At 45.8% G+C, this 22,356-nt stretch overlaps 1 protein-coding gene and 1 long non-coding RNA gene across 4 annotated transcripts in view; both read left to right on the forward strand.

Moving 5' to 3' along the window:
• Positions 1–16,958, forward strand: part of LOC127908024 (dual specificity testis-specific protein kinase 1-like) — a 26,158-nt gene extending 9,200 nt beyond the window's left edge. For both annotated transcript variants that reach the window (XM_052464979.1, XM_052464980.1), the window contains exons 3-10: positions 6,865–6,986; positions 7,492–7,540; positions 7,900–8,046; positions 8,619–8,701; positions 11,450–11,540; positions 12,309–12,392; positions 13,157–13,243; positions 13,434–16,958. In XM_052464979.1, coding sequence (XP_052320939.1) covers positions 6,865–6,986; positions 7,492–7,540; positions 7,900–8,046; positions 8,619–8,701; positions 11,450–11,540; positions 12,309–12,392; positions 13,157–13,243; positions 13,434–14,846 — 2,076 coding nt within the window. In that variant the 3' untranslated portion in view covers positions 14,847–16,958. The remainder of the gene's footprint in view (positions 1–6,864; positions 6,987–7,491; positions 7,541–7,899; positions 8,047–8,618; positions 8,702–11,449; positions 11,541–12,308; positions 12,393–13,156; positions 13,244–13,433) is intronic.
• On the forward strand, positions 9,714–11,391 carry LOC127908025 (uncharacterized). Of its 2 annotated transcripts, none has more exons than XR_008065909.1 (4): positions 9,714–9,724; positions 9,880–9,941; positions 10,292–10,663; positions 11,253–11,391. It is a non-coding gene; the product is annotated as an uncharacterized LOC127908025 (long non-coding RNA). The 2 variants fall into 2 exon arrangements; XR_008065908.1 differs by lacking the exon at positions 9,880–9,941 and adding an exon at positions 10,041–10,102.
• Positions 16,959–22,356: the final 5,398 nt, after the last annotated feature.

Here is a 22,356-nt window from a genome sequence, read left to right on the forward strand (position 1 = left end):
AATGACACAACGCTCATGCCGTCAATAGTTCATATTCACCAAACATTTGATTAGCTTGCCAACATCCTGTTCCTGCCTCATTCACCCTGCATGATCCTGATTGATTAGAATACAAGTCAATGATACTAAAGCTGACCATGTTTTGCATTGGTCTTTGCAATGGAAATAGTTTTACAGCCCATGTTTTAGTCCCACAACCAATTAGTTTACATTTTAAGAGTTGACTGGTGTGGTTTTGCTCGAAAGTGTTTGGAGGGTGTGTGTTTGTGTGTGTGTGTTTTAAGAGGCTGAGACTGTCCTGTCTATGTTGTGATGTCACAGTGACGGTACCCTGGATTTGTGCAGATCAAGAGGGGTGATGGGAAATCTAGAAATCCTATTAGTGCGGAGCGGCTATTAAATACACACAATATGTTCTTCCATCCTCATGGGGACCTAAATATCCATTCACAATCCATTCACAATCCTAAATATCCATTAATATCCATTCACAATCCTATTTTCCAGAACCTTAACCTGTAACCCTAAACCTACCCCCCCCCACCACCACACACACACACACACAGTCTGACTCAAGCAAAAAGCCACACATAGGTCTTCAACCAATCATTGTCCATAACGCATGCCACATGCTAGTACATATGCACCACTTACACACTAATTGCAACTAACACATCCACCTCCTTTCTCTTCCCCCCTTCTCTCTCTCCCTCTTACACACACAGTACCAGATCTACTATTAACTGTGTCCCCTCACCTCCAGGTAGAAGTTTCCATAGCCCTAAGCACAGATCTAGGATCAGCTTGCCCTCCTCAAACTCTGTACTAGACCATTAAGGGGGGGTTCTAAACTGATCTTAGATCTGTATAGGAAGGAGCAACTTCATCATACTCCAGGTTTGTGTTCCTATCCCACCTGGACAAGAGAAATATCTACAGTTGAAGTCAGAAGTTTAAATACACTTAGGTTGGAGTCATTAACTCGTTTTTCAACCACTCCACAAATTTCTTGTTAACAAACTATAGTTTTGGCAAGTCAGTTAGGACATCTACTTTGTGCATGACACACAAATTGTTTACAGACAGATTATTTCACTTATAATTCACTGTATCACAATTCCAGTGGGACAGAAGTTTACATACACTAAGTTGACTGTGCCTTTAAACAGCTTGGAAAATTCCAGAAAATGATGTCATGGCTTTAGAAACTTCTGATAGGCTAATTGACATCATTTGAGTCAATTGGAGGTGTATCTGTGGATGTATTTCAAGGCCTACCTTCAAACTCAGTGCCTCTTTGCTTGACATCATGGAAAAATCAAAAGAAATCAGCCGAGACCTCAGGAAAAAAAAATTGTAGACCTCCACAAGTCTGGTTCATCATTGGGAGCAATTTCCAAACGCCTGAAGGTACCACATTCATCTGTACAAACAATAGTACGCAAGTATAAACACCATGGGACAATGCAGCCGTCATACTGCTCAGGAAGGAGATGCGTTCTCTCTCCTAGAGATGAACGTACTTTGGTGCAAAAAGTGCAAATCCATCCCAGAACAACAGCACAGGACCCTGTGAAGATGCTGGAGGAAACGGGTACAAAAGTATCTATATCCACAGTAAAACGAGTCCTATATCGACATAACCTGAAAGGCCGCTCAGCAAGGAAGAAGCCACTGCTCCAAAACCGCCATAAAAAAGCCAGACTACTGTTCGCAACTGCACATGGGGACAAAGATCAAACTTTTTGGAGAAATGTCCTCTGGTCTGATGAAACAAAAATAGAACTGTTTGGCCATAATGACCATCGTTATGTTAAGAGGAAAAAGGCGGAGGCTTGCAAGCTGAAGAACACCATCCCAACCGTGAAGCACGGGGGGTGGCAGCATCATGTTGTGGGGGTGCTTTTCTGCCGGAGGGCCTGATGCACTTCACAAAATAGATGGCATCACGAGGAAAGAAAATTATGTGGATATATTGAAGCAACATCTCAAGACATCAGTCAGGAAGGTAAAGCTTGGTCGCAATTGGGTCTTCCAAATAGACAATGACCCCAAGCATAATTCCAAAGTTGTGGCAAAATGGCTTAAGGACACAAAGTCAAGGTATTGGAGTGGCCATCACAAAGTCCTGACCTCAATCCTACAGAAAATGTATGGTCAGAACTGAAAGTGTGTGCAAGCAAGGAGGCCTACAAGCCTGACTCAGTTACACCAGCTCTGTCAGGAGGAATGGGCCAAATTTCACCCAACTTATTGTGGGAAGGTTGTGGAAGGCTACCTTAAACGTTTGACCCAAGTTAAACAATTTAAAAGCAATGATAACAAATACTAATTGAGTGTATGTAAACTTCTGACCCACTGGGAATGTAAAAGCTGAAATAAATAATTCTCTCTACTATTATTCTGACATTTCACATTCTTAAAATAAAGTGGTGATCCTAACTGACCTGAGACAGGGAATGTTTACCAGGATTAAATGTCAGGAATTGTGAAAAACTGAGTTTAAATGTATTTGGCTAAGGTGTATGTAAAATTCTGACTTCAACTGTATGTAAGAATACCATAGTACCCTCCAAGCTCATCACTAAGTTGAGGGCCCTTGGTCTCAGCCCCTCCCGGTGCAACTGAGTCCTGGTCTTTTTGACAGGCCGACCCCAAGTGATATAGATGGGCTACAACACCTCCGCCACGCTGATCCTCAACACGGTGGCCACACAGGGGTGTTTGGTCAGCCCCCTTCTATACTCTCTGTTCACCTATGACTGCGTGGCCAGGCAAGGGGAATGGGAAGGTTTGGTCGGCAGGGATGTTCTTGCCCCATGTTCTAGCGATTCGTGTGGCTTGCCGGGCGCAATGCACGCTGACACGGTCGCCAAGTGTACAGTGTTTCCTCCGACACATTGGTGCGGCTGGCCTCCAGGTGAAGCGAGCGTTGTGTCAAGAAGCAGTGCGGCTGGGTTGTGTTTCAGAGGACACATGGCTCTTGACCTTCGCCTCTCCTGAGTCCGTACGGGAGTTGCAGCAATGGCACAAGACTAACTACCAATTTGGATACCACAAAAAAAAAAAAAAATTAAAGGAAAAATTTAAAAAACGATTACAATTATTTGTATTTATTTTTAAAGACATAAAAAAAGGTCCCTTCACATAGACAGCGTGGTGAAGAAGACACACTGCCTGCCCTCCAGGACATCTACAGCACCAGTGTCACAGGAAGGCCATGAACATCATCAAGGACCTGAGCCACATCCTGTTCACCCCGCTTCCATCTAGAAGGTGGAGACGGTACAGGTGCTTCACAGCTGGGACCAGGACCAAGAGACTGAGGCCATCAGACTGTTCACCCCGCTTCCATCTAGAAGGTGGAGACGGTACAGGTGCTTCACAGCTGGGACCAGGACCAAGAGACTGAGGCCATCAGACTGTTCACCCCGCTTCCGTCTAGAAGGTGGAGACGGTACAGGTGCTTCACAGCTGGGACCAGGACCAAGAGACTGAGGCCATCAGACTGTTCACCCTGCTTCCATCTAGAAGGTGGAGACAGTACAGGTGCTTCACAGCTGGGACCAGGACCAAGAGACTGAGGCCATCAGACTGTTCACCCCGCTTCCATCTAGAAGGTGGAGACAGTACAGGTGCTTCACAGCTGGGACCAGGACCAAGAGACTGAGGCCATCAGACTGTTCACCCCGCTTCCATCTAGAAGGTGGAGACAGTACAGGTGCTTCACAGCTGGGACCAGGACCAAGAGACTGAGGCCATCAGACTGTTCACCCCGCTTCCATCTAGAAGGTGGAGACAGTACAGGTGCTTCACAGCTGGGACCAGGACCAAGAGACTGAGGCCATCAGACTGTTCACCCCGCTTCCATCTAGAAGGTGGAGACGGTACAGGTGCTTCACAGCTGGGACCAGGACCAAGAGACTGAGGCCATCAGACTGTTCACCCCGCTTCCGTCTAGAAGGTGGAGACGGTACAGGTGCTTCACAGCTGGGACCAGGACCAAGAGACTGAGGCCATCAGACTGTTCACCCTGCTTCCATCTAGAAGGTGGAGACAGTACAGGTGCTTCACAGCTGGGACCAGGACCAAGAGACTGAGGCCATCAGACTGTTCACCCTGCTTCCATCTAGAAGGTGGAGACAGTACAGGTGCTTCACAGCTGGGACCAGGACCAAGAGACTGAGGCCATCAGACTGTTCACCCTGCTTCCATCTAGAAGGTGGAGACAGTACAGGTGCTTCACAGCTGGGACCAGGACCAAGAGACTGAGGCCATCAGACTGTTCACCCTGCTTCCATCTAGAAGGTGGAGACAGTACAGGTGCTTCACAGCTGGGACCAGGACCAAGAGACTGAGGCCATCAGACTGTTCACCCTGCTTCCATCTAGAAGGTGGAGACAGTACAGGTGCTTCACAGCTGGGACCAGGACCAAGAGACTGAGGCCATCAGACTGTTCACCCCGCTTCCATCTAGAAGGTGGAGACAGTACAGGTGCTTCACAGCTGGGACCAGGACCAAGAGACTGAGGCCATCAGACTGTTCACCCCGCTTCCATCTAGAAGGTGGAGACAGTACAGGTGCTTCACAGCTGGGACCAGGACCAAGAGACTGAGGCCATCAGACTGTTCACCCCGCTTCCATCTAGAAGGTGGAGACAGTACAGGTGCTTCACAGCTGGGACCAGGACCAAGAGACTGAGGCCATCAGACTGTTCACCCCGCTTCCATCTAGAAGGTGGAGACAGTACAGGTGCTTCACAGCTGGGACCAGGACCAAGAGACTGAGGCCATCAGACTGTTCACCCTGCTTCCATCTAGAAGGTGGAGACAGTACAGGTGCTTCACAGCTGGGACCAGGACCAAGAGACTGAGGCCATCAGACTGTTCACCCTGCTTCCATCTAGAAGGTGGAGACAGTACAGGTGCTTCACAGCTGGGACCAGGACCAAGAGACTGAGGCCATCAGACTGTTCACCCTGCTTCCATCTAGAAGGTGGAGACAGTACAGGTGCTTCACAGCTGGGACCAGGACCAAGAGACTGAGGCCATCAGACTGTTCACCCCGCTTCCATCTAGAAGGTGGAGACAGTACAGGTGCTTCACAGCTGGGACCAGGACCAAGAGACTGAGGCCATCAGACTGTTAAATAATCTCCACTAGCCGGTCTCTGCCCAGTACCCTGCCCTGAACTTTAGTCACTGTTACTAGCCGGCTACCACCCGGTACTCTACCCTGCACCTTACAGACTGCACTGGTCACTTTAGTAATGTTTCCATACTGTTTTACTCCCTTTATATACTGTATTCTAGTCAAGACTCATCCTATATAACTACTGTTGTACACACCTTTTCTACTCGTACACTGTTCACAATGCCAGGTTCAAGTTAGTCCCACCCTGTTTCGGTCCACTTTCTGCCATTTAGTTTCTAGTGAAACTATGGTTGTCTTTAGTGAATACCACCCAGTCCTCTTTCTCACCATCTCTATGGTTGTCTCTAGTGAATACCACCCAGTCCTCTTTCTCACCATCTCTATGGTTGTCTCTAGTGAATACCACTCAGTCCTCTCTCACCTCATCTCTATGGTTGTCTCTAGTGAATACCACCCAGTCCTCTCTCACCTCATCTCTATGGTTGTCTCTAGTGAATACCACCCAGTCCTCTCTCTCACCTCATCTCTATGGTTGTCTCTAGTGAATACCACCCAGTCCTCTTTCTCACCATCTCTATGGTTGTCTCTAGTGAATATCACCCAGTCCTCTCTCTCACCTCATCTCTATGGTTGTCTCTAGTGAATACCACCCAGTCCTCTCTCTCACCTCATCTCTATGGTTGTCTCTAGTGAATACCACCCAGTCCTCTCTCTCACCTCATCTCTATGGTTGTCTCTAGTGAATACCACCCAGTCCTCTCTCACCTCATCTCTATGGTTGTCTCTAGTGAATACCACCCAGTCCTCTCTCACCTCATCTCTATGGTTGTCTCTAGTGAATACCACCCAGTCCTCTTTCTCACCATCTCTATGGTTGTCTCTAGTGAATACCACCCAGTCCTCTCTCTCACCTCATCTCTATGGTTGTCTCTAGTGAATACCACCCAGTCCTCTCTCTCACCTCATCTCTATGGTTGTCTCTAGTGAATACCACCCAGTCCTCTCTCACCTCATCTCTATGGTTGTCTCTAGTGAATACCACCCAGTCCTCTCTCACCTCATCTCTATGGTTGTCTCTAGTGAATACCACCCAGTCCTCTCTCACCTCATCTCTATCTCTAGTGAATATCACCCAGTCCTCTCTCTCACCTCATCTCTATGGTTGTCTCTAGTGAATACCACCCAGTCCTCTCTCTCACCTCATCTCTATGGTTGTCTCTAGTGAATACCACCCAGTCCTCTCTCACCTCATCTCTATGGTTGTCTCTAGTGAATACCACCCAGTCCTCTCTCACCTCATCTCTATGGTTGTCTCTAGTGAATACCACCCAGTCCTCTCTCACCTCATCTCTATCTCTATGAATACCACCCAGTCCTGTCTCTCTAGGTTGTCTCTAGTGAATACCACCCAGTCCTCTCTCACCATCTCTATGGTTGTCTCTAGTGAATACCACCCAGTCCTCTCTCACCTCATCTCTATGGTTGTCTCTAGTGAATACCACCCAGTCCTCTCTCTCACCTCATCTCTATGGTTGTCTCTAGTGAATACCACCCAGTCCTCTCTCTCACCATCTGAGAGAGAGGAGCCATTGTAATGAAATAAAACATTCTTAACTGACTGATCTAGTTAAATAAAGGTTAAATATTTTTATTTTAATAATAATCTCTATGGTTGTCTGAAGCAGTGCTGCTCTCTGTCTCCCCCTGCAGGTGCAGCACAGGATCACAGGCCAGGTGATGGCCCTAAAGATGAACACTCTGGCCAGCAACAAGGCCAACATGCTCAGGGAGGTCCAGCTCATGAACCGGCTCTGCCACCCCAATATACTCGGGTATGTCTAGAGCTACACACACACACACACACACACACACACACACACACACACTGCATGCACAATGTACACACTTGGCTATGTGCAGTGCATATTGCACAGCTGCCCTGTCACCCTCGCTCAGACCATTTATTAGTAGCACTGTGTTGTTGTCACAGATGGAAGGGGTTCTTATAATCTTTGTGGTAGTAGCCTACCTTTGCTGTGGATAGAACTTGCGTCAACTCTCAGCAGCACCACCCAAGGGAAAAGACACAACTGCTGTCAATTAAAAACATGTAATCTGGAAAGACGGACAGGCAGAAAACTAGCCTGTAAAATGGTGCAAAACCATTATCAGAACAGAGGACAGACACACACAAACTCTCTTCAAATGTAAGACATTATTGGAATCATTGAAACCGCTTGTAAACTAGGTTTGAAATCACATAGTTGTTTTTAGCTGTGTAGATGATGTATTCTGGATGTATTCCGTGTGTTTTGAATGCTCTCCCTCTCTGCTCAGGTTCCTGGGAGTGTGTGTACAGGAGGGCCAGCTCCATGCTCTAACTGAGGTAAACTCATCCGGATTCTGTCTCTCTGGAGGGAGTCCTTGCATTTTATCTTCCAGAGACAATAGTGTCCATGGTAACAGAATTGGCTGTATACACTGGCCATAAAAATTAATGAAGATGAGGGTTGCGTTCCATTTAAATTAAATTTTACACAGGCCTGCAAAGAACATAGGCTAAGGTCTCTACAGAGTATTACGTCCTTACAACGCCTATGGAAGTGTTTAACGTCTCAGGAACCACATCAATTTAATGTAGGGTTAATGATCATGTAATAGGTGTGGGCATACACAGAATCTGTCTGTCTGGAATGGACTCAATCTCATTAACTGTGTGTGTGGTGTTGTCATGGTTACCTACAGTACATCAATGGGGGTAACCTGGAGCAGCTGCTGGACAGTGACAGGTATCTGTCGTGGTCGGTGAGGATGGGTCTGTCTCAGGACATCGCCTGTGGCCTGCAGTACCTCCACAGCAAGGGCATCTTCCACAGAGACCTCACCTCCAAGGTAGGAGATAAGAGCATATAGGGGACCAGACATACACAATAACTCTTCCCTTCGTCATCTTGCATTAATTGTTAATTTAATCTCACACACACACTCATATGCTCTCTCTCCTCTCTCCTCTCTCTCTCCCCCTCTCTCTCCCCCTCTCTCTCTCCCCTCTCTCTCTCTCCTCTCTCTCCCCTCTCTCTCCTCTCCTCTCTCTCTCCCCCTCTCTCTCTCTCCCCCTCTCTCTCTCCCCTCTCTCTCCTCCCTCTCTCCCCTCTCTCTCCCCTCTCTCTCTCCCCTCTCTCTCCCCTCTCTCTCTCTCTCTCTCTCTCTCTCTCTCTCTCTCTCTCTCCTCTCCTCTCTCTCTCCCCTCTCTCTCTCCCCTCTCTCTCTCTCCCCTCTCTCTCTCTCTCTCTCTCCCCTCTCTCTCTCTCCCCTCTCTCTCTCTCTCTCTCTCTCTCTCTCTCCCTCTCTCTCTCTCTCTCTCTCTCTCTCCCCTCTCTCTCTCTCTCTCTCTCTCTCTCTCTCTCTCTCTCTCTCTCTCTCTCTCTCTCTCTCTCTCTCTCTCTCTCTCTCTCTCTCTATAGAACTGTCTGGTACGCTGTGAGAATGGTGTGTTCACTGCAGTAGTGGGAGACTTTGGTCTGGCAGAGAAGATTCCAGACTACAGGTTAGTACTGTGAGAATATTCCAGACTACAGGTTAGTACTGTGAGAATATTCCAGACTACAGGTTAGTACTGTGAGAATATTCCAGACTAAAGGTTAGTGCTGTGAGAAGATTCCAGACTACAGGTTAGTGCTGTGAGAATATTCCAGACTAAAGGTTAGTACTGTGAGAATATTCCAGACTACAGGTTAGTGCTGTGAGAAGATTCCAGACTACAGGTTAGTGCTGTGAGAAGATTCTAGACTGCAGGTTAGTGCTGTGAGAAGATTCTAGACTACAGGTTAGTGCTGTGAGAAGATTCTAGACTGCAGGTTAGTGCTGTGAGAAGATTCTAGACTACAGGTTAGTGCTGTGAGAAGATTCTAGACTGCAGGTTAGTGCTGTGAGAAGATTCTAGACTACAGGTTAGTGCTGTGAGAAGATTCTAGACTGCAGGTTAGTGCTGTGAGAAGATTCTAGACTGCAGGTTAGTGCTGTGAGAAGATTCTAGACTACAGGTTAGTGCTGTGAGAAGATTCTAGACTACAGGTTAGTGCTGTGAGAAGATTCTAGACTGCAGGTTAGTGCTGTGAGAAGATTCTAGACTGCAGGTTAGTGCTGTGAGAAGATTCTAGACTGCAGGTTAGTGCTGTGAGAAGATTCCAGACTACAGGTTAGTGCTGTGAGAAGATTCTAGACTGCAGGTTAGTGCTGTGAGAAGATTCCAGACTACAGGTTAGTGCTGTGAGAAGATTCTAGACTACAGGTTAGTGCTGTGAGAAGATTCCAGACTACAGGTTAGTGCTGTGAGAAGATTCCAGACTACAGGTTAGTGCTGTGAGAAGATTCTAGACTGCAGGTTAGTGCTGTGAGAAGATTCTAGACTGCAGGTTAGTGCTGTGAGAAGATTCCAGACTACAGGTTAGTGCTGTGAGAAGATTCTAGACTGCAGGTTAGTGCTGTGAGAAGATTCCAGACTACAGGTTAGTGCTGTGAGAAGATTCCAGACTACAGGTTAGTACTGTGAGAAGATTCCAGACTACAGGTTAGTGCTGTGAGAAGATTCCAGACTGCAGGTTAGTGCTGTGAGAAGATTCCAGACTACAGGTTAGTGCTGTGAGAAGATTCCAGACTACAGGTTAGTGCTGTGAGAAGATTCCAGACTACAGGTTAGTGCTGTGAGAAGATTCTAGACTGCAGGTTAGTGCTGTGAGAAGATTCCAGACTGCAGGTTAGTGCTGTGAGAAGATTCTAGACTGCAGGTTAGTGCTGTGAGAAGATTCTAGACTGCAGGTTAGTGCTGTGAGAAGATTCTAGACTGCAGGTTAGTGCTGTGAGAAGATTCTGTGAGACTGCTGCAGGTTAGTGCTGTGAGAAGATTCCAGACTGCAGGTTAGTGCTGTGAGAAGATTCTAGACTGCAGGTTAGTGCTGTGAGAAGATTCTATTTCTAGACTGGTTAGTGCTGTGAGAAGATTCTAGACTGCAGGTTAGTACTGTGAGAAGATTCCAGACTGCAGGTTAGTGCTGTGAGAAGATTCCAGACTGCAGGTTAGTGCTGTGAGAAGATTCTAGACTGCAGGTTAGTGCTGTGAGAAGATTCCAGACTGCAGGTTAGTGCTGTGAGAAGATTCCAGACTGCAGGTTAGTGCTGTGAGAAGATTCCAGACTGCAGGTTAGTGCTGTGAGAAGATTCCAGACTGCAGGTTAGTGCTGTGAGAAGATTCTAGACTGCAGGTTAGTGCTGTGAGAAGATTCTAGACTGCAGGTTAGTGCTGTGAGAAGATTCTAGACTGCAGGTTAGTGCTGTGAGAAGATTCTAGACTGCAGGTTAGTGCTGTGAGAAGATTCTAGACTGCAGGTTAGTGCTGTGAGAAGATTCTAGACTGCAGGTTAGTGCTGTGAGAAGATTCTAGACTGCAGGTTAGTGCTGTGAGAAGATTCTAGACTGCAGGTTAGTGCTGTGAGAAGATTCTAGACTACAGGTTAGTGCTGTGAGAAGATTCCAGACTACAGGTTAGTGCTGTGAGAAGATTCTAGACTGCAGGTTAGTGCTGTGAGAAGATTCTAGACTGCAGGTTAGTGCTGTGAGAAGATTCCAGACTACAGGTTAGTGCTGTGAGAAGATTCTAGACTGCAGGTTAGTGCTGTGAGAAGATTCTAGACTGCAGGTTAGTGCTGTGAGAAGATTCTAGACTGCAGGTTAGTGCTGTGAGAAGATTCTAGACTGCAGGTTAGTGCTGTGAGAAGATTCTAGACTGCAGGTTAGTGCTGTGAGAAGATTCTAGACTGCAGGTTAGTGCTGTGAGAAGATTCTGCTAGACAGGTTAGTGCTGTGAGAAGATTCTAGACTGCAGGTTAGTGCTGTGAGAAGATTCTAGACTGCAGGTTAGTGCTGTGAGAAGATTCTAGACTGCAGGTTAGTGCTGTGAGAAGATTCTAGACTGCAGGTTAGTGCTGTGAGAAGATTCTAGACTACAGGTTAGTGCTGTGAGAAGATTCTAGACTGCAGGTTAGTGCTGTGAGAAGATTCTAGACTACAGGTTAGTGCTGTGAGAAGATTCTAGACTGCAGGTTAGTGCTGTGAGAAAGTTCCTCTAGATTACAGGAGGACTATATGACTGTCTCCCCATATTCCCATCATGACTGCACATATAGCCTACAGTCTAGATGAGTTAGTTAAATGCATTGTACATTCTATTCTGTTTTTAAATAAATGTGTTTTTAAATAAATGTGTTCTATATGAATGTATTATTTTCCTCTCCTCCAGTGACGGGGTTGATCAGCAGCCTCTGGCCGTGGTGGGCTCCCCCTACTGGATGGCCCCAGAGGTGCTGAGAGGAGAGCTCTATGATGAAAAGGTACTAACAGAAGTACAGATAGAACAATGAGACAGACATTTCACTGGATGTATAAATGTGAAGCATCCGGTTGGCGTTTCCAGTCACTAACAAATATGGTGATGAGAGGAAGCCCAGAGGACGGCAGTGGGAGAAGATGGATTTTGGCTGACATTCTGTTAATTTACTCATCGATGAAACAATACTTTTCTGTTCCCACAACTACAATCTGTTACGAAAAGAGTGGACAAAGTTTTGTAGACTTTACCCTTTGCCAGAGTTGTATTGTTTAGAAGGAGTGCAAAGGCGAATTGAGTTATTGCACACGTGCACTACAGAGTAGGCGTTACCTAATGAACATATGCAAATGCATGGTAGAACGAGCCAATGGGATCTCGTTAGCACGTGCTTGGCTCTGCCCACCTCCTTGCTTGTTCTGCCCACTATGGCTCATTTGTTTCCATTGGAAACGACAGGCTGTGGTTTATCTTAGTTAAGTTATACAAATCTTTGACAGTAGTCAACTGTTTCCTGGCTGTTATCTCACTGGTCCGGGTGCATCATTATACGAAGCAAACACAGTAATATAATGAAACAGTACTCTGCTATAAAACAATCTGGAAGGACAACTGTTCCATGTTCCTGCTGTGTTTTTCTGGTTGTGTCTAGTGGGTCCTGCTAATATGTATGTTTCTAGCAAATGACCAGACTCTTCCAAGGTGTATTATTGTGAATATTTCAAGTGAGATGTTATTGATTAGATGTGATTGGCCCGACTCTGACCCCTAGGTGGATGTGTTTGCCTATGGAATCATCCTGTGTGAGATCATCGCCCGGATAGAGGCTGATCCGGACTTCCTACCTCGCACTGAGGTACACACACACACATACAACCCCACACACACACAACCCCACAGTGTATGACAGGCACACAGTTAACCAATGCTTTTCCTTTTTCCCTGATCACACAACCCTAAATCAATGGTTTCATACTATCACACAACAATCTGACAGTGTAAACCCTTAATCCAAACCCTTTCTACACCACTTTTTTTCCACTTTGATCCAGAAAATAAGTGCCCTCCCTGTCCTTATTGCACATTATCACATGTAACTGCAGTGGAAGACTTGGGTATTTAATCACTGCATTACAGGGCAGCAGTTCCAGCTGCATGTGAGGTTTAAAGTGGAACTGACAGTGTTTTCACTACTGTAACGACTAGAGGTCGACCGATTTAATCGGAATGGCCGATTAATTAGGGCCTATTAATTGTCCAAACACAAGGATGCTTTTCCTCTCCATATTTATTTTGACTTAGTATACAGTATGTGATTCCCAAATATTCTAAGAATGTATGACAATGTGAAAATGTGACTAAGTGCTCGCTTGTCAGAAATCTTATAAAAAAAATCTGTCATTTTTCCTGGGGGGAACTATACTGTATGAACAGATTTGAATGAGATTTCATGTTGATAAAATACTGTCAGTTCCACCTTAATGAGTATAACTCTATCACAGTGTATGTCTCCATCTAGTTGATATGATGGAGAACTACAACATGTATATTATTTTAACCTAGTCGGCTACATTAAAAGATGATGATAACGATGATGATGATGGTCCTCTGTGTGTGCAGGATTTTGGACTAGATGTGGATGCTTTTGAGAACCTGGTTGGTGACTGTCCAACACCATTCCTCAACCTTGCAGTCCTCTGCTGCAATGTAAGATGCAGACTGACTGACAGCCTGACAGATTGACTGACTTCATAATAATTGCATGCATTAATGACTCTGTGTACATACTTACTGTAAATGCACAGATTGACAACTTAAAACCAACCATACATTCCAAAAAGTATGCACTGTTTACACTCTTCCTGCTCCCCTCACTCTGTTTCTCCCTCTTTCTCAGATGAATGCAAAGACACGTCCCTCGTTCTCTGAGATAGTGGTCTTGCTGGAGGGGATGGAGAGAGGAGAGGAGGAGAGGAAGACGGCCATCCCTCTGGGCGATTGTCTCTCCTCAAAACCCCCCACTGGCCACATCAGCCCCTACCGACGACGGAGTTCCCTCTGTCGCCCCGGCGACCAGCAGTTGTCACGGAGCCAGTCTGAAATGCTTCCACCAACGACGCCCCCACTCGGCACCCCGGTCCGGGTCAACCCCTTCTCCCTGCGGCAGGACCTGAACGGGGGCCGCATCAAGCTCTACGACACCCCCAGCAAGTCTGTCATCTCCCTGACCTTCACCCTTCCCCAGCAGCCTGACACCTGCGCCTCTCCCCCCCTCAGGGGAAACCTCTTACTCCGCGGGCCCCCGCGACGCTGCCAGTCTGTCCCCTGCACCCCCGAGCTGGGGCGAACCCTCTCCCTCCTCCGTGACCCCGACCTGCAGCGCTTGGGGAAAGAGGAGGGGGAGGATGAAAGGAGGAAGGAGAAGGGAGGGATGGTGGAGGATGGAAGGAGGAAGGAGAAGGGAGGGATGGTGGAGGATGAAAGGAGGAAGGAGAAGGGAGGGATGGTGGAGGATGAAAGGAGGAAGGAGAAGGGAGGGATGGTGGAGGATGAAAGGAGGAAGGAGAAGGGAGGGATGGTGGAGGATGAAAGGAGGAAGGAGAAGGGAGGGATGGTGGAGGATGAAAGGAGGAAGGAGAAGGGAGGGATGGTGGAGGATGAAAGGAGGAAGGAGAAGGGAGGGGTGGTGGAGGACGTGTCAGATGATTCAGGGCTGCCTCTGGACCTGGTGTCTCTGGATCCTCTGGAAGAGGAAGAGGAGGAAGGTTTTTCTCTGGGGGAGCCTATGGACTGCAGCAGGTCTCCTGACACACTAGAGGGCGCTGTCTCTACACAAGGGAGACTTCTCCTACACCCAGCCTCGTCCTCTTCCTCCCTGTTTCTGCAGCCTAACGGCTGGCGTCACCCAGTCTCCAATGCCCCTTCCTCCCTCCCTCCTCTCCCTCATCTGGACAACAACAACATCTCGGCGATGGTGGTCGTCGGCCGTCCGATTGGCTGGAGGGCTAGTGGCTACCGCACCGCAATCCCGGGCCCCCCTGCTGGCCCCGCCCCTGAACAAGATGAGGTAATTTCCTGTCCGGGCTGCTGTCTGATTGGTCTGAGCTTTCCATCCGTGTGCCTGAAGGGGGTGCCGACCCCTCGCCGCGTTCCGCCCCGACGACCCTACCGGAACCTCAACGGGGGGGGCATCAGTGACCCTTCAGCTGCCACGGCAACCAAGGGACTGCTTTGTTGCGGGGCGAATGGTCTCGCTCCTCCGACCGCACCTTGTGTGCCTGGGCTACCCCTACCAGAGGCACAGACTTAGGAAGGGCTCCCCCTAGTGGGCTGACTGGCCAACAACAACATTAACACCAGTGACATGACTGAGACTTTGACTGGTTCTGTTTATTGTCGCTATTACTATTTATTATACTATTAGGAACTGATGATGTTGATTACTACTACTACCTGAAGTGTGTGTGTGTGTGTGTGTGTGTGTGTGTGTGTGTGTGTGTGTGTGTGTGTGTGTGTGTGTGTGTGTGTGTGTGTGTGAGGAGGTGAGGACACTGGTGGTTGTATTGGGAGTAACAAGGGAGAAGCAGAATAGGAAACCAGAAGTGGGTTATTGATGTGAGATCTTATATATTGGTTGTTGACCTGGCGGCATTTGAAAATGTCAGTGTGTCGCTGGTTTGTTCACTCACTTTCTGCACTCTGAATCTTTCTATTTGATTCCTACTAATGATTTTTCACTGGTCTGGGTGGTGCTTGAGATTTGTATTGAATTCAAACAAGTGCTTCTTCTTCCCATAACCCACTATGATCCAGGTATCCTCTCAGTGTGTGTGTGTGAATTTTTTAACAGCTTGTGTATCTTTGAAACAGCAGGAAAAGCAATTCTCCTTATTCTCCTAGCTTATTTACATATTGTACTGATTATTTCACTCTAAGTTCTGTCTGTGTGTGTCAGAGGGAGAGAAAGTGTGTGTGTGTGACTGAATGACTAAGGTTTGTCCCTTGATGTCTGTTTTGAAATGTCAGTGGTTTGCAGGTCATTTCCCCGTACCCGTGTGTGAGATTAGAGAACTGTGTAATCATTTAATATAAAGTTAGTGAGGTGAACATAATCTTTACTATAATGTTTTTTGACACCATTGATGAGAATCACTCCACTCTTCATTTCATAGGGCTACTGGTTCCGTACCTGTTGAGGTTGACTCACTGTATCTGAAATGGCACCCTATTCCCTATATAGTGCACTACTTTTGACCAGGGCCCACGGGGCTTTGGTCAAAATAGGATGCCATTTTGTCTGTTGTCCCCAGAGCTTAAGGTGTGTTTGTCTCCCTCTGCTGGCCTGGAGGACCCGGGCATACCAGGCCATTGTGGCTCACAGGCTTTGTCTCTTCCTTTCGTCATAACCCTTTCCTTCTACGAGAAGCTATACATGACCAGACCAGGGAAAACTCCAGGCTTCAGTTATAGACCTGGAGGTTTTCCTAGTCGGGTCACTTTGTCAGGAAAAAGTCCCAGCCATATATCATATCAACTGATATGAGGGGACTGAAAAAGGTTTATGGCTATGCTATTAACATTTCTAACCAGTTCTAACCACTTAATCTAGCTAGTGATCTGTAGGAAAGGAGGAGGAGGAAACATAAACAAGTGTATTGGGACGTAGCCAGTCACACTCAACTGTACTGGCCAGAGAGTCTCTTTGTTACTGCACTGTTTAAACAGCATGATTTACAGAGTCTGGACAACTGTGTGCATCCATCCAAATAATTCCACTGTTCTGTCCCATATTGATGATGTCATAATGACAATGGTACAAACGCCGACCCATATGTCCATGGAACAACCGAGGGAGTGTAATGCACTTTCTTTTTTAAAGCTGAGAATCTTGTTGATTTAACATTATTTATGAAATCATGTATGTAGCTAACTAGTAAACCCTTCTGCTGGCTGGGATGTTGGTTGGTCTGTTGCTAGTTGGAATAATAAATTATTATTATGGAAATATGTGTCTGTTCCTTTCCGGGAACAACCCTTCCCCTTTAGACACTTGTAGAGATCTGAGAGGACTTGATAGGATGCATCAATATAGTCATAGCTCCACCTTGTCCTCTGATGGAATTTCACCATATTGCTTAAGCCTGTCCAACCCTCTCAGATCTCCACCAGTTCCTATAGGAAGGGGTTGTTTCTGGACAGGGGCTCTGTTTCTACTAGAACCCATCCTCTACATGCAAGACACTGATCAGACCCCTTGATTTTTTTCCCCATATTTTATTACGTTGCAGCCTATTTCTAAAATGGATGAATTTTTTTTTTTCCGCATTAATTGACTGTACACACAACACTCCATTACGACAAAGCAAAAACATGTTTTTTGACATTTTTGCAAATATATAAAAAATAAACTGATGTCACATTTACATAAGTATTCCGACTCTTTACTCAGTACTTTGTTGAAGCACCTTGTCACTAGTGTAGAGCGGAGGAGGCAGTCGCAGGTTTAGAACTACTACATTTATTTAAGCACCATTTCTTTTATATCCTATGAACTTTACATGTTGGTGCTCATGGGTCCTTTTACATGGAAATGCCCAGAGGTGACTGATGCCTTTGTTTCCACGGCAGCTGAACCATTTCAACACCATGATCTGGATTTGTCCACTTTCACATTGTTTGAGAGATACCGGTGTTCTCTATGATGAGACAACCAGCCTAGATTGTGTCAATGATCTGAGGAAGAAGCTCTTCTCCAATAGGTCATTCTAGATGGAGAACATCACAGGCTGCACTACTACAACATTCAAACAGAGCAGTGTACCAAACAAGCATTTCGTCAACAAGTCTGAAAACCATCCAATTGGCACTTTCACCAGAAACTACTGGATGGACTAAACCAGTTGATTCCTGGACACCTTTGATGACACTCTTACCAGAGGCTGACCAAGTTTACAGAGAACTCCTGATGTGTGGCAGCAGAAGTGAGCCCCTCTGTTCTTGGTTGTATCGATGCCAGGATGCTGAATTGTCATCCACTCAGGGTCGGAGTTATGGGCAGGCCTTATGGGGTCTGGCCCGCCCTACCTCCTTGACCAACCAAATGAAATATATTTATTTGACAAACGTGTGCCAACAGGAACAGGCATCAAACTCAGATAAAGCATCCAAGCGAACGAAACAAACACAAATGGGCTGCAATATTCAAGGTAAATTATATCCAGTTTGAGAGACTTCCTTGGTGTCCTTTAGTAATCAAATGTTTTCTCCACGGTCTGTAGGTTCAGGTTTCAGGCCTTTATGAGTTTTACTTTAGAAAAGGATCTCTCCGCAGAAGTGACAGTTACAGGGATGTTAAAAACAGCTATATTGCCGTAGCAACATCATGGAAACTGGGGAGAGAGTTGTGCTTCAAATACAGCAGTTCTGTAACAAATGTAATCTCATTCTGCTTAATTGCCGGCCTCAACACCTTATGGAAATAGATGAACTGTTTACGAAGCTCTGCGGACAAGTCGTCTGGATACAGACAATAAATGGGCAGATGAACTGTATACGAAGCTCTGGGGACAAGTCGTCTGGATACAGACAATAAATGGGCAGATGAACTGTATACGAAGCTCTGGGGACAAGTCGTCTGGATACAGACAATAAATGGGCAGATGAACTGTATACGAAGCTCTGGGGACAAGTCGTCTGGATACAGACAATAAATGGGCAGATGAACTGTATACGACAAGTCTCTGGGGACAAGTGAACTGTATACGAAGCTGGATACAGACAATAAATGGGCAGATGAACTGTATACGAAGCTCTGGGGACAAGTCGTCTGGATACAGACAATAAATGGGCAGATGAACTGTATACGAAGCTCTGGGGACAAGTCGTCTGGATACAGACAATAAATGGGCAGATGAACTGTATACGAAGCTCTGGGGACAAGTCGTCTGGATACAGACAATAAATGGGCAGATGAACTGTATACGAAGCTCTGGGGACAAGTCGTCTGGATACAGACAATAAATGGGCAGATGAACTGTATACGAAGCTCTGGGGACAAGTCGTCTGGATACAGACAATAAATGGGCAGATGAACTGTATACGAAGCTCTGGGGACAAGTCGTCTGGATACAGACAATAAATGGGCAGATGAACTGTATACGAAGCTCTGGGGACAAGTCGTCTGGATACAGACAATAAATGGGCAGATGAACTGTATACGAAGCTCTGGGGACAAGTCGTCTGGATACAGACAATAAATGGGCAGATGAACTGTATACGATACAGCTCTGAACTGGGCTCTGACAAGTCGTCTGGATACAGACAATAAATGGGCAGATGAACTGTATACGAAGCTCTGGGGACAAGTCGTCTGGATACAGACAATAAATGGGCAGATGAACTGTATACGAAGCTCTGGGGACAAGTCGTCTGGATACAGACAATAAATGGGCAGATGAACTGTATACGAAGCTCTGGGGACAAGTCGTCTGGAACAGACAATAAATGGGCAGATGAACTGTATACGAAGCTCTGGGGACAAGTACAGACAATAAATGGGCAGATGAACTGTATACGAAGCTCTGGGGACAAGTCGTCTGGATACAGACAATAAATGGGCAGATGAACTGTACACGATACAGCTCTGTATACGGACAAGTCGTCTGGATACAGACAATAAATGGGCAGATGAACTGTATACGAAGCTCTGGGGACAAGTCGTCTGGATACAGACAATAAATGGGCAGATGAACTGAATATACGAAGCTCTGCGGACACGAAGCTGAACTGTATACGACTCTGGGGACAAGTCTGGATACAGACAATAAATGGGCAGATGAACTGTTACGAAGCTCTGGGGACAAGTCTGGATACAGACAATAAATGGGCAGATGAACTGTTTACGAAGCTCTGCGGACAAGTCGTCTGGATACAGACAATAAATGGGCAGATGAACTGTTTACGAAGCTCTGGATACAGACAATAAATGGGCAAGTCGTCTGGATACAGACAATAAATGGGCAGATGAACTGTTTACGAAGCTCTGGGGACAAGTCGTCTGGATACAGACAATAAATGGGCAGATGAACTGTATACGAAGCTCTGCGGACAAGTCGTCTGGATACAGACAATAAATGGGCAGATGAACTGTATACGAAGCTCTGCGGACAAGTCGTCTGGATACAGACAATAAATGGGCAGATGAACTGTATACGAAGCTCTGCGGACAAGTCGTCTGGATACAGACAATAAATGGGCAGATGAACTGTATACGAAGCTCTGGGGACAAGTCGTCTGGATACAGACAATAAATGGGCAGATGAACTGTATACGAAGCTCTGGGGACAAGTCGTCTGGATACAGACAATAAATGGGCAGATGAACTGTATACGAAGCTCTGGGGACAAGTCGTCTGGATACAGACAATAAATTGGCAGATGCAAACAGATGATCATCTTTAGCAGACAACGGTTCTTGAGGGCTGGAACATAAAAGATGTTTCAATTTTGTTCATACTGGTGAACCGCCGTTTGACTTGTGTGGTTGCAATATCAACAGTCTCTTTTCTCTGGTCTATCTTGGCATGCAGCATTTCAATCGTGTGTAGTGTTAACAGTGTTAATGCATTAGACTCTCAGTCTAACAGTGTTAATGATTAGACTCTCAGTCTAACAGTGTTAGTGCATTAGACTCTCAGTTTAACAGTGTTAGTGCATTAGACTCTCAGTCTAACAGTGTTAGTGCATTAGACTCTCAGTCTAACAGTGTTAATGCATTAGACTCTCAGTCTAACAGTGTTAGTGCATTAGACTCTCGGTCTAACAGTGTTAGTGCATTAGACTCTCGGTCTAACAGTGTTAGTGCATTAGACTCTCGGTCTAACAGTGTTAGTGCATTAGACTCTCGGTCTAACAGTGTTAATGCATTAGACTCTCGGTCTAATAGTGTTAATGCATTAGACTCTCAGTCTAACATTGTTAATGCATTAGACTCTCGGTCTAATAGTGTTAATGCATTAGACTCTCAGTCTAACAGTGTTAGTGCATTAGACTCTCAGTCTAACATTGTTAATGCATTAGACTCTCGGTCTAACAGTGTTAATGCATTAGACTCTCGGTCTAACAGTGTTAGTGCATTAGACTCTCGGTCTAACAGTGTTAGTGCATTAGACTCTCAGTCTAACAGTGTTAATGCATTAGACTCTCAGTCTAACAGTGTTAGTGCATTAGACTCTCGGTCTAACAGTGTTAGTGCATTAGACTCTCGGTCTAACAGTGTTAATGCATTAGACTCTCGGTCTAACAGTGTTAATGCATTAGACTCTCAGTCTAACAGTGTTAGTGCATTAGACTCTCGGTCTAACAGTGTTAGTGCATTAGACTCTCAGTCTAACAGTGTTAATGCATTAGACTCTCAGTCTAACAGTGTTAGTGCATTAGACTCTCGGTCTAACAGTGTTAATGCATTAGACTCTCGGTCTAACAGTGTTAGTGCATTAGACTCTCGTGTCATTAGACAGTGTTAGTGCATTAGACTCTCGGTCTAACAGTGTTAGTGCATTAGACTCTCAGTCTAACAGTGTTAATGCATTAGACTCTCGGTCTAACAGTGTTAGTGCATTAGACTCTCGGTCTAACAGTGTTAATGCATTAGACTCTCGGTCTAACAGTGTTAGTGCATTAGACTCTCGGTCTAACAGTGTTAATGCATTAGACTCTCGGTCTAACAGTGTTAGTGCATTAGACTCTCAGTCTAACAGTGTTAATGCATTAGACTCTCAGTCTAACAGTGTTAATGCATTAGACTCTCAGTCTAACAGTGTTAATGCATTAGACTCTCAGTCTAACAGTGTTAGTGCATTAGACTCTCAGTCTAACAGTGTTAATGCATTAGACTCTCGGTCTAACAGTGTTAGTGCATTAGACTCTCAGTCTAACAGTGTTAATGCATTAGACTCTCGGTCTAGCAGTGTTAATGCATTAGACTCTAGGTCTAACAGTGTTAATGCATTAGACTCTCAGTCTAACAGTGTTAATGCATTAGACTCTCAGTCTAACAGTGTTAATGCATTAGACTCTCGGTCTAACAGTGTTAATGCATTAGACTCTCGGTCTAACAGTGTTAATGCATTAGACTCTCAGTCTAACAGTGTTAGTGCATTAGACTCTCAGTCTAACAGTGTTAGTGCATTAGACTCTCAGTCTAACAGTGTTAGTGCATTAGACTCTCGGTCTAACAGTGTTAGTGCATTAGACTCTCAGTCTAACAGTGTTAGTGCATTAGACTCTCGGTCTAACAGTGTTAGTGCATTAGACTCTCGGTCTAACAGTGTTAGTGCATTAGACTCTCAGTCTAACAGTGTTAGTGCATTAGACTCTCAGTCTAACAGTGTTAGTGCATTAGACTCTCAGTCTAACAGTGTTAGTGCATTAGACTCTCGGTCTAACAGTGTTAGTGCATTAGACTCTCGGTCTAACAGTGTTAGTGCATTAGACTCTCGGTCTAACAGTGTTAGTGCATTAGACTCTCAGTCTAACAGTGTTAGTGCATTAGACTCTCAGTCTAACAGTGTTAGTGCATTAGACTCTCGGTCTAACAGTGTTAGTGCATTAGACTCTCGGTCTAACAGTGTTAGTGCATTAGACTCTCGGTCTAACAGTGTTAGTGCATTAGACTCTCGGTCTAACAGTGTTAATGCATTAGACTCTCGGTCTAACAGTGTTAATGCATTAGACTCTCAGTCTAACATGCTGACCACACCGTCCGTTGCGAAATACATTTGCACATACATGTTATTCAGTCGGGGGCGGCAGCGTAGCCTA

Source organism: Oncorhynchus keta, chromosome 16, assembly GCF_023373465.1.
Source record: "Oncorhynchus keta strain PuntledgeMale-10-30-2019 chromosome 16, Oket_V2, whole genome shotgun sequence".
NCBI classification, from domain to species: domain Eukaryota; kingdom Metazoa; phylum Chordata; class Actinopteri; order Salmoniformes; family Salmonidae; genus Oncorhynchus; species Oncorhynchus keta.